At 43.0% G+C, this 13352-nt stretch overlaps 2 protein-coding genes across 3 annotated transcripts in view; one reads left to right on the top strand and one right to left on the bottom strand.

The window, feature by feature from the left end:
• Positions 1-660: 660 nt before the first annotated feature.
• On the top strand, positions 661-1807 carry id1 (inhibitor of DNA binding 1, HLH protein). Its single transcript, XM_024271151.2, has 2 exons — positions 661-1126; positions 1292-1807. Exons 1-2 carry the CDS (start codon positions 773-775, stop codon positions 1325-1327), a joined length of 390 nt encoding a protein of 129 aa, XP_024126919.1. The 5' UTR covers positions 661-772; the 3' UTR covers positions 1328-1807.
• Positions 1808-3935: 2128 nt separating this feature from the next.
• LOC112145243 (nuclear receptor coactivator 3) overlaps positions 3936-13352 on the bottom strand; it is a 35100-nt gene continuing 25683 nt past the window's right edge. Inside the window, exons 10-23 of one of the 2 annotated variants that reach the window (XM_024270373.2) lie at positions 12303-12450; positions 11671-12188; positions 10639-11591; positions 10164-10287; positions 9546-9788; positions 9240-9452; positions 9013-9130; positions 8764-8935; positions 7491-7838; positions 7253-7399; positions 6941-7175; positions 6671-6860; positions 6396-6594; positions 3936-5442 (exon numbers count right to left, since the gene is read on the bottom strand). In XM_024270373.2, coding sequence (XP_024126141.1) covers positions 5431-5442; positions 6396-6594; positions 6671-6860; positions 6941-7175; positions 7253-7399; positions 7491-7838; positions 8764-8935; positions 9013-9130; positions 9240-9452; positions 9546-9788; positions 10164-10287; positions 10639-11591; positions 11671-12188; positions 12303-12450 — 3620 coding nt within the window. In that variant the 3' untranslated portion in view covers positions 3936-5430. The remainder of the gene's footprint in view (positions 5443-6395; positions 6595-6670; positions 6861-6940; positions 7176-7252; positions 7400-7490; positions 7839-8763; positions 8936-9012; positions 9131-9239; positions 9453-9545; positions 9789-10163; positions 10288-10638; positions 11592-11670; positions 12189-12302; positions 12451-13352) is intronic. The other variant, XM_036211776.1, reaches the window with a different exon arrangement.

Here is a 13352-nt window from a genome sequence, read left to right on the forward strand (position 1 = left end):
CGCGGATGAATGGGTGACGTCAGCGCGCTGGCGCCTGCCAGTCTGCTCGGGCTTGTTTGGACAATCTGAAGGGGGAGCGACGCTGCGCGGGCGTGCGCACGAGGCCGAGCGCGCGCAGCAGACACATGTGAAGGAATCTGCTGCTGCAGCTGCGTCCCTGAGACATTCAGAAAGATTCAGTCTGAGCATTAGTGATGATTCTGGGCTACATAACCATACAAATAAATATTATTTTTTCCGTTTTATGTCAGACGCCACCGAGCTTTTGTCCACTAAGTGAAAGACACATCTAGGGCAGCCTAATTGTCACTAAGCATTCATCCTTTTCAGCCCAGTCTCATCCCACACACATTCTCACAGTGCATCCCCACGCATTCACCACCCATTGACTGTCCCCGGGCAATCTACACCTGCAGAGTCCCCAAGCCATGGACAGCTGGATTCCCACATATTACCCATAAAAGACGCACATTTGTTTCCATTTGTAACGCCATCCCTCAAACAGATTGTAAATTCCGATAAGCAGTCGGGCGCCGCGGTTGGCTGAGGGTTTGGTTTTTTGCCGCCCCATCAATGCACACGCAGGGAGGGGATTGGTCGGCTCCCTTCAAACAGGACGGTCTGGACACGCCCCCAGAAGCTGCTTCACTTTATAAGAACACGGCTTCTCCATGTGGATGTTGCAAACTGTCAACATTGACCTGTCGTCATCTTCGAGAGTCACTCCTCGAGACTAATTCACTCAGCAACTGTGGAAGCTAAGCTGTTCAGGATGAAAGTTGTCGGATCTACCTGCGCCCTGAAGACCAAGGTCAGCGGAGAGATCGGCCTGTCCGACCAGAGCCTGGCCATCTCCAAGTGCAAGCTCCCGCTGCTGGACGAGCAGATGAGCGTCTTCCTGCAGGACATGAACAGCTGCTACAGCAAGCTGAAGGAGCTCGTCCCGACGCTGCCCACGAACAAGAAGGCCAGCAAAGTGGAAATCTTGCAGCACGTCATCGACTACATCTGGGACCTGCAGATCAAGTTGGACGAGCCGGAGAAGAGCCGTCAGCACTCCTCGGGGAGCGTCCAGCGCACGCCGCTGACCACACTGAACGCAGAGCTGGGGAGCATCACAGTGGAGGTAAATACATTATGTGACTTCGCCACTGTGATTCATTCACTGCATTTTTCATTGCGTAAAAGCGACCAGTCCTGTGCGTAAAAGCGCACATTTTACGCAGGACAGTGATCGTCGCTTATTTGTGCCCAGCTCATTCTGACCCACTTTTTCCTTCTCTTCCCACAGAACGGCTGCTCAGACGAGAGAATCATGTGCCGTTAAGGATCCATGGAGCCCCTCCACCCCCCAATCATTCCAGAGAGGACAAGACAACCTGATGCAGCGGCCAGAGCGCATCGGCATCAAGTCTTGAACTGTGAGGGGACGTTTGAAACTCTCTCAGCTAGAGAAATGTAATAAAATCATCGAAGGGGACATTCTTCAAGTGACGGGGTCTCGATTCATCCGAGCGCCCCGCTGCTAGAGGACTAGCGCAGTGTCCAGATACAGAGACTGGGTTAGTCGTGGGACCAAGACATGATCAGAGCGACCAGCGTGTTGCTCGCAGCTTCATAATGACTTTGTAACGCCCTTTGTATTTTTGTGTAAATCAAATAGAGAATTCTGTAAAGTAATTTCTCAGATTCCTGAGCGACAAAACTGTATTGTATATTACAATGCCACAATATGTGAAGATATTGTTTTCTTACAATGTACCTTATTTGTGTTTTTATTAAAACAAGACTTATTTTTGAACAAGAATCCTTCTGAGTGTCTGTGTTTGAACGAAAGTGAAAAGACAACGCACAGTTTGGTAATTTATCTATACACATAACTTTGTGGTGGAAAAACTGCACTGCAGTGCCTGTTGTACAGCCTCATTAGTAAGTTTAAACGCAGGGCTGCTAATGTTCATCCGAGGAGCTTATCTGATCCTGGTGAGAGTAAACAGGTTGTCACTAAAACGTTTTACACCTGAAACTGTGAAGTCATTCAGGTGACATCAAACCCACCCGCTGAACTGGCTCAGCCTGTTAAATTTGACCATTAATTGCCCAAAACAGGAAGTTTTCCCAATTTGATGGTTAATTAAAAGACAATATTTGATCATTTGATGTTTTCCACGTGCGCTCTCTGCATATCAGAGTGAAATCCGTGCGTAAACATCACAGATAAAGGTATGTATTGTGCGTTTGAGGATGAGGGTTATACTTTTCACAAAGTTTTCTGGTATTTCAGAGTGTCGTCGTGTAAATAGGCACCTCCCGGCACGTCAGGGGTTAAAACGGCTTTGGCAAAGCGATGCGTTATAAGATTTATCCTTTCTCCCTGGTGCAATGTTTTTCCCATTTCCCTGCGGTGCGATGCGCACAGCTGCAGCCCCGGCGTGGCCAGTGTGTGATTGTGTTTGTGTGATAGCTTTGTGCCAAGGGCAGGGGAGGGCGGCGGGGCCCAGACTGAGCGGCGCCTCGGCACACCTGGGGAAGTTCAGGTTAAATAGCTCCACATTCCTCAACACACAGCTGATTGAAACATTAACAAACAGTAATCCACGGGCCAGGCCGCAGATGGGCCGGGAAACGCTCCAACGGAGAGACAGGGTGGGAGGGAGGGAGACAGAGGCAGACAGAGCTGCTTTCGGGTAGATTCCCACAGTGCACTGCTGTGCCAAAAGTTTGCTGTTAATAAATAGGATTTAAAACAAAAATAGAAATACGTGAAAGTCAATAAAAACTCATAAAAGCACATATTCGTCTATCTCTTATGATAATGAATTTATCTCAAATTAATGACTGCACAACAGCTCATCAAAATTTGCTAATTAATTAATTACCGTGCTTTATATTGAATAATTTAATTTGTTGAAACAAATAAAATATGTTTTTAGATGGTTTCAGTTCACATTCTAACATAAAAACATATTTGGAGGGTTAAATTTGCGTTTTCTTTCATTTAAAGTTAATGAACATTAATTTAAAACCTCCTAAATACAGCAGACATGATCCTTTGTATAGCGAGCTCCCTCTTGCGAGCACAACAGGAATTGCAGCCTTATTTATTTTGCAGGGGATGTGGACGTGAAACATCAGCGCCCTCTCCTGGTCACAAAGATGTAGTGCACGTTTGAGATTACATTGAATGGTCAATTTGAGATTTCCAGAATACCGTCCTGCTGTGTTAAGTGCTCAATAATGACATCATTTTTAAACAGTCTATTTTTTTTTTAGATATTATGAATCTTTTCAATTAATTAATTAAAATCCTACAAATTTTTGTGTTGACAAATTCTAAAACTACACTGTGATATTCTACTATCTCTTCCCTCCTCTTTGATAATTGTTTTAAAACTCTTGCTTGATTTATCTGTATATAGATATTTTTTTTGTCCCTGTTAAATTTGCCTTAGTTATTACGGCAGCTTTACACTAATTTTCCCCAAACTTTCATTGATATAGGCTTTTTCTAAAATGTTTTGATTATTTAAATTTTTTTAAAAGCGTTAATTTCTTTTAAAATCTGTAATACTACAAATTAGGATTGAATGAAAAAAAGCACATGGTCTCAAAGTTTTTAATCTCTATCAAAAGCCTTTGAACTTTTGCTTTAGTTGACAAGGTTTACTTTATTTATCAGACTAAAATAAATCAATAAATCATAAAAATGCTTAATTTTTCATTTTTAAAAAAATATTCATGACCATCTTTTTGAAAAATGTAATAAAAAATGTTTTTTTTTAATATATTAAATCTTAATACTTTGCACGGAATATAAAAAATTCTAAGACATAAAGTCTTTTCTGTTAAGTTATTCAGGCAAAATTAACCTGATTAAAGAAATGTGTAATAAAGGGCAACAAAGGACTTGAAAATAACAGAATTTGAGTCAAAAATGTTTAAATATAAATTTGTATTTACATCAATATCAACATCAACAAAGAAGAAAAATCTGTAATATACATCCTTTAAAATGACAGCTTATTTCACCTCCAAACAAAGATAAAACCAAAGATCTTTTGTTTTCTTTTGCACTTCATTTGACTTGAAAAGTTCCTTTTTTACCTGAAGTGACAAAATCTGATAATAAAATGAAGTTGCTTCCTGAAAAACCGATGACATATTGATATGTTTAAAAGTTGGTATTTCTTGATCACAGTAAAAATATGCATTTCTCTGGATGTAAAAAAAAAAAAAAAAAAACATGCTGCTCGAGGCAAGTTTCAGGACCTTCACGTTGCTCTGTTTGGCATCCCACAGTGGAGCAACATCTTCCGTGTCCTATGCTTTTACAGATCCATGATATGTACCCATTTACCATTAGAATAATAGATAAGATTCTCATTAAAAATGTACACCAGAAAGTTCAGAAAATATACACAGATGTGGAAAAATATCTTTGGATTGCGCATGTTAAAAAGGTAGATTTCAGCAAGTTGAAAACACTCAAAACAACATGGTGAAGACAGTTAACAGAGGTGGTGGGAGACTATTGTAAGTAGGCTTGTTGGTGAGCGGAGATTAAACCCACATAGCACACCTCACAGACCCAGCTCACCTGGTTTGTGCCGATTTCCTCTAAACCAATTTCCTTGAAAAAAAAAAAAAAAACTCAGGAATAAAAGCTCTAACCGTTAACACAAGTTGAAAGTGCCTTGCTAAACACATAACAAAAGGTTTTGGGGGAAAATAAATGCATTTAGAAAATGACAATCAGGAAATCTGAAACCCAAGTGTGCCTACAAATTAGCAAAAATCCACAAAAAAAGAAGCAAATCAACCAAAATCCATATTTGACCTTTTGAAGACAAAAATAAAACCAAGTCTCTTACTCTGTGCAAGAACAGGCCTTTAAAAGCATATTTACAATTCATATTCACAGAGTATATCTAATACTGCAGTACCATCTCTTTGCTGACAACAGGGACTATGTTGCTCAGTTACAGTCAAAAGCATAGAGGCAAGAGTTATTGCTCAAATCTGCATTACATAGTAAACTGTGTGCTTATAGCTTTCAATGACTTAAGAATGAGGCGCAATCGAAGGACAAGAAAAGGAAACAAATCCATCATTGAGAAGGCATTGAATCTCTAGTAAGGCTGTAAGGATGAAATCATATTGCATCAATCTACCCCCCCTCCTCCACACAAAGCAGTAAAGTGCAGCCACAGCCAGTGGTACCAGAGTCCTGCTGTGACGCTGAATGCTGCTGGACAGCTTCGGTCCAGTCCCCCACCAGGCAGCTGCTTTCTCTTTGTGCATGCCAGGCTTCAGCTGGGAATGAAACCGGGCACCGGCGAGTCTTTGTGACCCTTTTCCTCCGCCGCACTGTGCAGTTTTCTGTCACTTTTTCCTAAAAAGGAACTTCTCATCGAGTCCAGGTCCTGGTCCTCAGCAGTACTTCTGTAACAGAAAGAGGTTTATGCTTACATTGTCTTTAAATACTAACTTTGATCATCTTTAAATCTATTTTTCCCCCCAGCTGTCTTTCAGTTGTTCTGTTTTTATCCAAAATCAAAAATCTGCGTCATTTTCAAGGACATAGTTTCTGCAGAACGGCAGGAGTTCATTAGAAATATGCTTCTGATTTTTGGCGGGTCTGTTGGCTTAGAGAAAGCCCTCACATATCCAGTTTTGAACCAGATCTCAGCATGGACGAGGAATAGTAAGACGTACATGAATCTATTCGTCTACAAGTGGATGCATCAGAATGGAGCAGAGCGGGGAGCTTGTGGCCCGCCGGTGGGAACTTCTACGTGACTGCTGCAAGCTTTTTCAAACCACATTTTTTCATCTGATTCACAATTATTTGAATAAAGAGATATTCAGAAATGTAATTTTATAGTTAATTTTCCTAAAATATGTCCTCCAACATCAGAAAAATGCTACAAGAACAAAATAGACATAAAGATAGATAGAAATAGAGAGAGAGAGAGAAATAGAAATGGAGATAGATAGAAAGCTACATAGAAATAGAGAGAGACAGAGATAAAGATTGATAGAGAGATGGATAGACAGATAGAAATGGAGAAAGATCGATAGAAAGAGATAAAGAGAGAAAGAGAGAAATAGAGAGAAATAGAGAAATAAAGACAAATAGAGACAGAGAGAGATAAAGAGAGACACAGAAAGAAAAACAAAGATATGTAAAGATATAGAGATAGAGCGATAAAGAGATAGTAATAGATAAAGAGAGATAGAAATATAGAGAGATAAAGAGAAATAGAAATACAGAGATATAGATAAATAAAGATAGTAATAGAAACGAAGAGAGATATAAAACAGAGAGATATAGATAAAGATGAAGGGAGAAATAGAGAGAGAGATAGTGACAGAAATAGAGAATGGATTCCTACCTGATCAGGTCCCATTGGCATTCTGCCCATTCCCATTGGGTTCATGCCCATTTGCCCCTGCATCTGCCCTGGCATTTGGGTCATCTGTCCCACTGCGGATCCACTGCCCGGCCCAGGCCCGCCCATCGTGTTGTTCATCATCATGGATCCGAACTGGCCCTGGTTTCCCTGCTGGGGGAACTGCTGCTGGGGATACGGGCTGGAACACATGAAAAGGTAAATATTAAGCAAAGCAGCAGTAGAACTGTTTGCCCGAGCAGCCTGGAGGTCCGTACTTGTTGCGTGCCATGTTGCCCTGCAGCCAGCCTTTCATGTTATCTGACGGGTACACGTGGCCCCCCTGTGGATTCCCCTGCATCCCTGGCATCATGGCGTTTTGCTGAGGACCTCCCATCCGTCCCTGCATCAAGTGTCCTGGTGGACTGCTACCCGGAGGGATGAAAGACTCCCCCTGCTGGTTCATCCCTGCAAACACAGCAGCAACTATAAAGGCCCTGAAGTTTAATTTCACAAATGAGAACGAAGAGCACTTCCTGTTCACTCACCATAGTTCCCTCCATAGTTGAAGCCCTGCTGACCCGGTTGGGTTATTGGGGGAGAGCCCATAGGGTTTTCCATGCCTGCTGGTGCTGTGACATTGGGAGGGGGGCTGAAGCCTCCAGCTGCCGCCTGACCCTGCTGCTGCTGCATCAGCATCATCATCCTCTGCCTCCTCATCTGCATGGTGGTCATCATCTCCCTGTTGCGTTGAGCCAGCATCTGGGCGTTCACGAAACCAGACTGTCCACAAACATACCCGTAAGTTTAGATAGGCACAGCTACACTCTTTAAAAAGGTAGATAAATGCTACAGCATACCTGAACATTCATCCCTAAAGAAGGCATGCCCGGTTGCATACCCGGCTGCATTCCGGGTTGCATACCCGGCTGCATCCCTGGACGCATGCCGGGGTTTCCTCCTGAGGCGTTTTCCATCTTTAACCCTTGTCGCGTCTGGTTCATGAACTGTCATGACAGAGGGGGGGTAAAAGGTGCATCAACATTGACGATCCCACAGGCCCGACAAACAAAGACTCCCCTGAAGTAATGGGATTACCTGCTGCCCCTGCAGTCTCTGCTGCAGCTGCAGGCGGAGAGGCTTGGTGGCGGTCATCATGCGAGGCCTCGTCATATTTGCCCGAGGGTTGCCCATGGCCCCCATGCCAGGAAAAGCCCCAGTCGGGCCCATCTGGTTCATCATAGGGTTGAAGCCTCCAGGGGGAGCCACTGTGTTGCCAGCATAAGCCGACTGCATTCCCATGGAGGGAGGTCCTGGATAACCCTGGCTGTACATGGCTTTCTGATCCATCCCTGCAGAAGAGTCCATGCTGGAGAAGCCCTCTGAGGGGGGGCAGTGGCCTTGAGCCTGATCCTGACCCAGCTGGTGACCTTCAGGTCCATGAGCCTGAAGCACAGAAAGCAGACATCATCTCAATCAAGGAAAAAAAAAACAACTATTCTCCTATTATAACTGAAGGGAAAATAAGAACTGTGTCATAAACAAATCATATCTTAAGTTAGGGTCAGAAAATGAGATTTTATACTGAACACAAAATCACATTTTTAACAGAAAACCATGTAGATATTATCATTTTGAAAATACGATGGATCTGACAGGAGCTGGTAATCTTTATAGAACCTTAAAGAACTTCTAAACTAAAAAGTAGAAACAATGATTCTAAATATTTATTTTTATTACTTTAACCCCGGAGAACCCACAGAGTCAATTTTAGCAGCCTTTTTAAAAATATTATTATTTTTTTAGGCCACTGTTAATAGCTGCTACCCAAAATGATGATAAAACAAATATCAAGTTGTTGAATTAACTTCAAAAGCCCAGAAGAAAATTGTTCTTGGTCCCTCCAGGGTTAAATAATAGAAAAAAATATTTGCACATTTCAAACTGAAATATAAAAAGACTCCGAGATAATTTGTGATTTTTAGTAAAACCTAACTTCATAAATGTCAGGATAAATTGAAAAAACAGACTTTTATAACTTGGTTTGAGGGTTTGGGTAAACTTAGCTTCTACCAGGGAAAATGATACACCTGTTTTCTTTTAACAAACTATTTTGATTGTTAAAAATGTTTAGTGCGAAACCGTTTGAGTTAAAACATGACACATTTAGACATCATTCAAATAACTAGATGCAATCTGGACAACTTTTTCCAAAGATAAAAAGCCAAAATGATCCCATCCGTCAAAGGTTTAGGAGCCAATCACCCTTTAATTCATTTAATACTGAGGGTATGAACAGCGATAGGAATCCTAACAACTAATAAAGTGTCTTCAACACGAATCCTTCCCAAACTGTATTGTCTTTTAATACCTGCCCAACTATTTCAGGGATTCCCAGAGCTTTATCGATTTCCTGCAGAGTAATCACATCAGCGTTGTTGAGCAGAGAGTCCAGTTGGTCTAGAAGAGCCCGGTCGTCTCCAGGACCCTCGCTGCTGGGCAGAGGTCCGAGGAGCTCCTCCAGGGGGTGTGGAAACTGTTCTCTGATGCAAACAAAGACACAGACGCCGTCAGACTTCAGTCAAACTGAGCTTCACAGTTACAGGTACATGTAGATCACCTGTTTGTGCTGGTCTGAGGTCGGTCCATTCCCATGGCAGAATCTGGCCAAGATGGCGACTGAGGAGGGGGGCCCTGTCCGCCAAAGGGGCTCATGCTCATATTCGATTCATTAGCACCTACAGAAACATTTGTAAAAACAATATAATCAGTAATTATTTATTTAAATGATTTACTGGTGAAATGTCCTTTTTCTGTACACTCAGGAAACTGTCCATTCAGACGTACCCATATCCATGAGCTGCTGCTGCAGTATGGACCGCATGTTTTCAGGTGCGCTGATGGAGCGGCTGATCATAGGTCCTCCCATTTGGCCAGGGCGACCCATAACTGGATGTCCTGGTCCGGCCGCCGCACTCCCGCCAGACCTCGGCATCCCCCATTCCCCTGGACTTGCCATGGGAGGGCGCTGATGAGCGCCCATTCCTCTACCAATACCTCCTGACAAAGAAACAAAAAATAAATCAGTAAGCAACGCAAACCTCTGTAGAAATTTCATTCATGTGTTGATTCATAGAGTAGAAATTAAGTTACTTGTTGGATTCCCCCTTGGTGGACAAACACCCATCCCTCCAGGAAAGCCATTAGGCATTGTTCCAGGTCGGATCGGAGCTTCCATGCTCTCCTGTTTGACCAGTGTGGGGCAGGGGACATTTCGTCTGGTCGCCAGCCCTCCTCCTCCTACTGGCATGTCCCCACCCATGGGCTTGGAATCCACAGACAAGGCTCTCTGATAGGCTGCACGCTGAGCTGGAAGCATAGGGCCTCTCTCCCTCTCTGAAACAAAAAAACGCCCAATTTACTTTGCAAACAAACATTTAAGATTTGCGTTATTCTATCTATCAACTCTCACTAAAAGGAAGAAAAAAAAAACACGATTTATTTGTCTATAAATGGATGAATCAGAATGGAGAGGAGCAGGGAGCTTGTTTTTATGGCAAAAATAAACTCTTTTTCAAACTAGACTTTTTCATCTGCTCCTGATTCACAATGATTTGAATAAATAAATACTCAGAGATAGAATTTTAACCTCTATCATCAGAAAAATACTGCAACAACATGTTAAAAACACAATTTTCATCAGAGTGGGTCATAATAGATGCATTAAAAATTCAATTGTTAGGTGGGGTAAAGACATGCGTTTCAACTCACCATGTAAACTTTCAGGAACAGACCCCTGTTTGTTTGCCATCTCCTTGGTGGCTCTGGAGTCCAGTTCAGGGTAGAAGCTGGAATTGTTCTGCCGGACTCCTAAAATTGTCTCCAAAGTCTCAGCCTGAAAGTTCAAAAACAGAAAATGCTCAGAATACTCTTCAAACTGTTTTAGACAACAAATGGTTACTTTAAAAAATGTTTCCTTAAAAGATTTTGGAAAATTCATGCCTGTGAGTAAATTAAGATATTAATTTAGTCAGCAATGTATGTTTAGGTCGACCGAGCGTTAGCATTAGCGCCCTATGGAAAATCCCATTATACGTTAGCATCAAGCTAGCAGACTTTAGCACTATGAGTAAGATCAATCTCTACTTTTATGGATCTTTTATTGATAAATTATGCTTAGATCGATTCATCGATTTCATCAACCCAGCCCTTAAACTTCTCTTTACAGAAGGAGATTTTCAGCTACCTCATCAGATGGCTCCAGCTTGACCTTCCCATCCATAACATGGGGGTCGGAGCTGGTGACTCCTGCTCCTGGAGCTCCTCGGCCATCCAAATCCTCCAGCTTTGGCTTCATATCGCCTGCTTCCTTAGAGTCGTCCTTGTTGAGCAGATAGTGAAGAAGAGCGTGGGGTTTCTCCTTCTTCGGACTGTGCTGCTCCTTCTTCGCCTCAGACCCCTTTTCCCCTCCGGTAGACGAGAGGCCCGCTTCTGGAGTTCCTGAGTCCAAAGTGCTCTTGCCGGTGGCCAACAAAGTGATTTGAGCCACTTCATCCGGAGTGTTCCCATCCTTCAGGAGCTTGTGTAGGATCTTGTGCTTCTCCTGCAAGGACTGGCTCGGAAAATGTCCAGAACTTCCTGAGGAAGAGACGGCACCATGGCCCCCACTTGTAGAGGAGGATACTCCTGTAGAGGAGGAGGGACTGGTGACTCCATCCTTTGTGTCCGGAGTGGAGCTGGATCCAGAGCTCTGAGGGTGATTGGATGGCACCAGATCGTCTGTGGGGGATGTGAGAAGCTGCAGAAGTTTCTTGTTGCACTTGTCTGGGCCCCGTCTGTTGGCTTCTCCCCCACCAAGGCAAGCCTGGCTGTCCGGCTTGTCAGGAGGTCCTTCGCTGGTGGGGGTCTGTGGATGCTGCTGCGACTGCTGCTCCCCGCCGGCCCTGAGGGAGCTGCCGGGGCTCTTGGAGTCAGAGTATGGTGGAAGGCCTGGTTTGCCTCCTGCTTCCTGATTGGTAGAATTGATGCTTGGAGAGCTGTCTGGCTTGTGAGAAAGAGGGGATGTGAGGGGGGAGGGCATTGGATTGCCCAGTCCCTCACTGATGGCTTGAAGGGCGTTCAGTGAGCTGCTGGAGAAGGTGGTGCCCCCTCCACCTCCAGAGCTACCAGAGTGAGTGGAGCTCATTGGTGAGTTCATGGCTGAAAGAGACAAAGACGTGCTTTAGCTGCACAATTTGTACTAATTGAACTGCATTTTAAAGCAAAGCTGCACTTTTACCTCCAGGTGAGAACGGGCTGGCCCCAGTCTTGGGGCTTCCTCTGACTCTAGGGGAACCCAAAACGTTGTGTGGAGGACCGTTGATCCCAGGACTTGACTGAGGAGGGCTGGTCATACCCATCCCAAACCCCCCACCCCCAGAGCCTCCGTGCATCTGACCCATCTGCCCGTGCTGGTGCTGCTGATGCATGCCGTGGTGGCCCATCTGATTCATGGAGCCCATGTGGTTCATTTGGTGCATGGGATTCATCTGACCCATGTTGTTCATCTGGTGCATGTTGTTCATCTGATGCATGGGGTTCATGTGATTCATCTGGTTCATGGGGTTCATGCGAGCGCCCCCAGAATACGAGGCCATTCCTCTTTGCGGCATGTTGGCCTGGTCAGGCATGCCGTAGCCCCTGTTCATGCCCATGCTTCCTCCTTGGCCCATGTTCATCTGCTGGTTGGGGTTGTTCACGCCCATGTTCTGGGGTCTCATGGGGCCACTCTGGTTACCGCGATAACTATTGTGTTCCCTACACCAAAATACAATAAACAAAACTAAAAATAGAGACATTTTCAAGCTTGTTGTGCAGCAGAATCATTATGAAACATGACTAAAACCCAATTATGAATCCAAGCTTTTGCACCTTTGCAGGAAGTGTGTGGACAGGAATGAGTGCGGCTCATTGGTGCTGGGATTCCTGCAGAGGTCCGTCCTTGTCTGAGCTGTGACCAGTGTGCCGTCAGAGAGTGAGAAGCGGTAGAGCGGCGTCTCAGCGTGGCCGGTGTGGAAAGCTGAGGCAGGAAAAGAAGACGAGATCATTTAAAAAGAAAAAAAATAAACATACAAATCATATTCAAGTCCTTTTTTCCTATGGGTGACTACACAATCACACTTGGTCCAGTTCTCATATGCAGTCTATGATCCTGACCTGTATTTATTATAATAACGCATATTTAACATCTATTCCATTCTGGAAATGCACTGATACAACTGTTATGAAAACAACGTTAAGGTCTGAGAAGTAATAATTAAGAAAATAAAAAGATGACATATTTAGTGAGGTGCTGAAAGGTGAAAGGCATCAGCTCACCTCTCGAGTAACATTTAAAAAATCTTACATTTACTTTAGAAAGTAATGGATTCTCTTAAGTTTTTGGAAACGCATAGAAAGATGTAACTGGAAATTATGGTCTTATTTTTGACTGCTAAGATTTAGTCTTGTGAGCAGATTCGAAATGTCCTGATTTTTTTTTAAATTAAACAAACGTTTATTAATAATAATAATAATAATAATAATAATAATAATAAAAATAAAAATAATAAAGAAAATCTGGTAGCATTACAACCTATTTTAGGACCAGTTATGAAACCACCTAAAAATATAGTTCAATAAAAAAAACAAAATTCTGTAAGAAGTTTAAATGACTTCTGTGATAGTCTTTTGTTAACTAAAATTCCTGTAAGTTTACAGATTCTTAAAGCAAATAAAGGAAGCGAGAATATTGTGTTTTACAAAGCCAGTTGTTAAAAACACTGTTGTTTTTAGACATGCTAAATACTTTCTGTTTCTTTTTATATCAGGCTGTGAAGTTGCTTGTTTCTAGATTTTAACCTAAACTCAGCATTTTTTTACAGAGTAAAATCAATAATTTTTGTACTACAGTTTTACATTTTTGTTTTGGGGGTTCTTTCC

This window comes from Oryzias melastigma, linkage group LG5 (assembly GCF_002922805.2).
Source record: "Oryzias melastigma strain HK-1 linkage group LG5, ASM292280v2, whole genome shotgun sequence".
In the NCBI taxonomy this organism is placed as follows: domain Eukaryota; kingdom Metazoa; phylum Chordata; class Actinopteri; order Beloniformes; family Adrianichthyidae; genus Oryzias; species Oryzias melastigma.

Coding starts and splice junctions, on each gene's coding strand:
- id1 (XM_024271151.2), top strand. CDS start 773: ATGAAAGTTGTCGGATCTACCTGCGCCCTGAAGACCAAGGTCAGCGGA. Junction 1,127..1,291: donor TGGGGAGCATCACAGTGGAG/GTAAATACATTA, acceptor CTCTTCCCACAG/AACGGCTGCTCAGACGAGAG.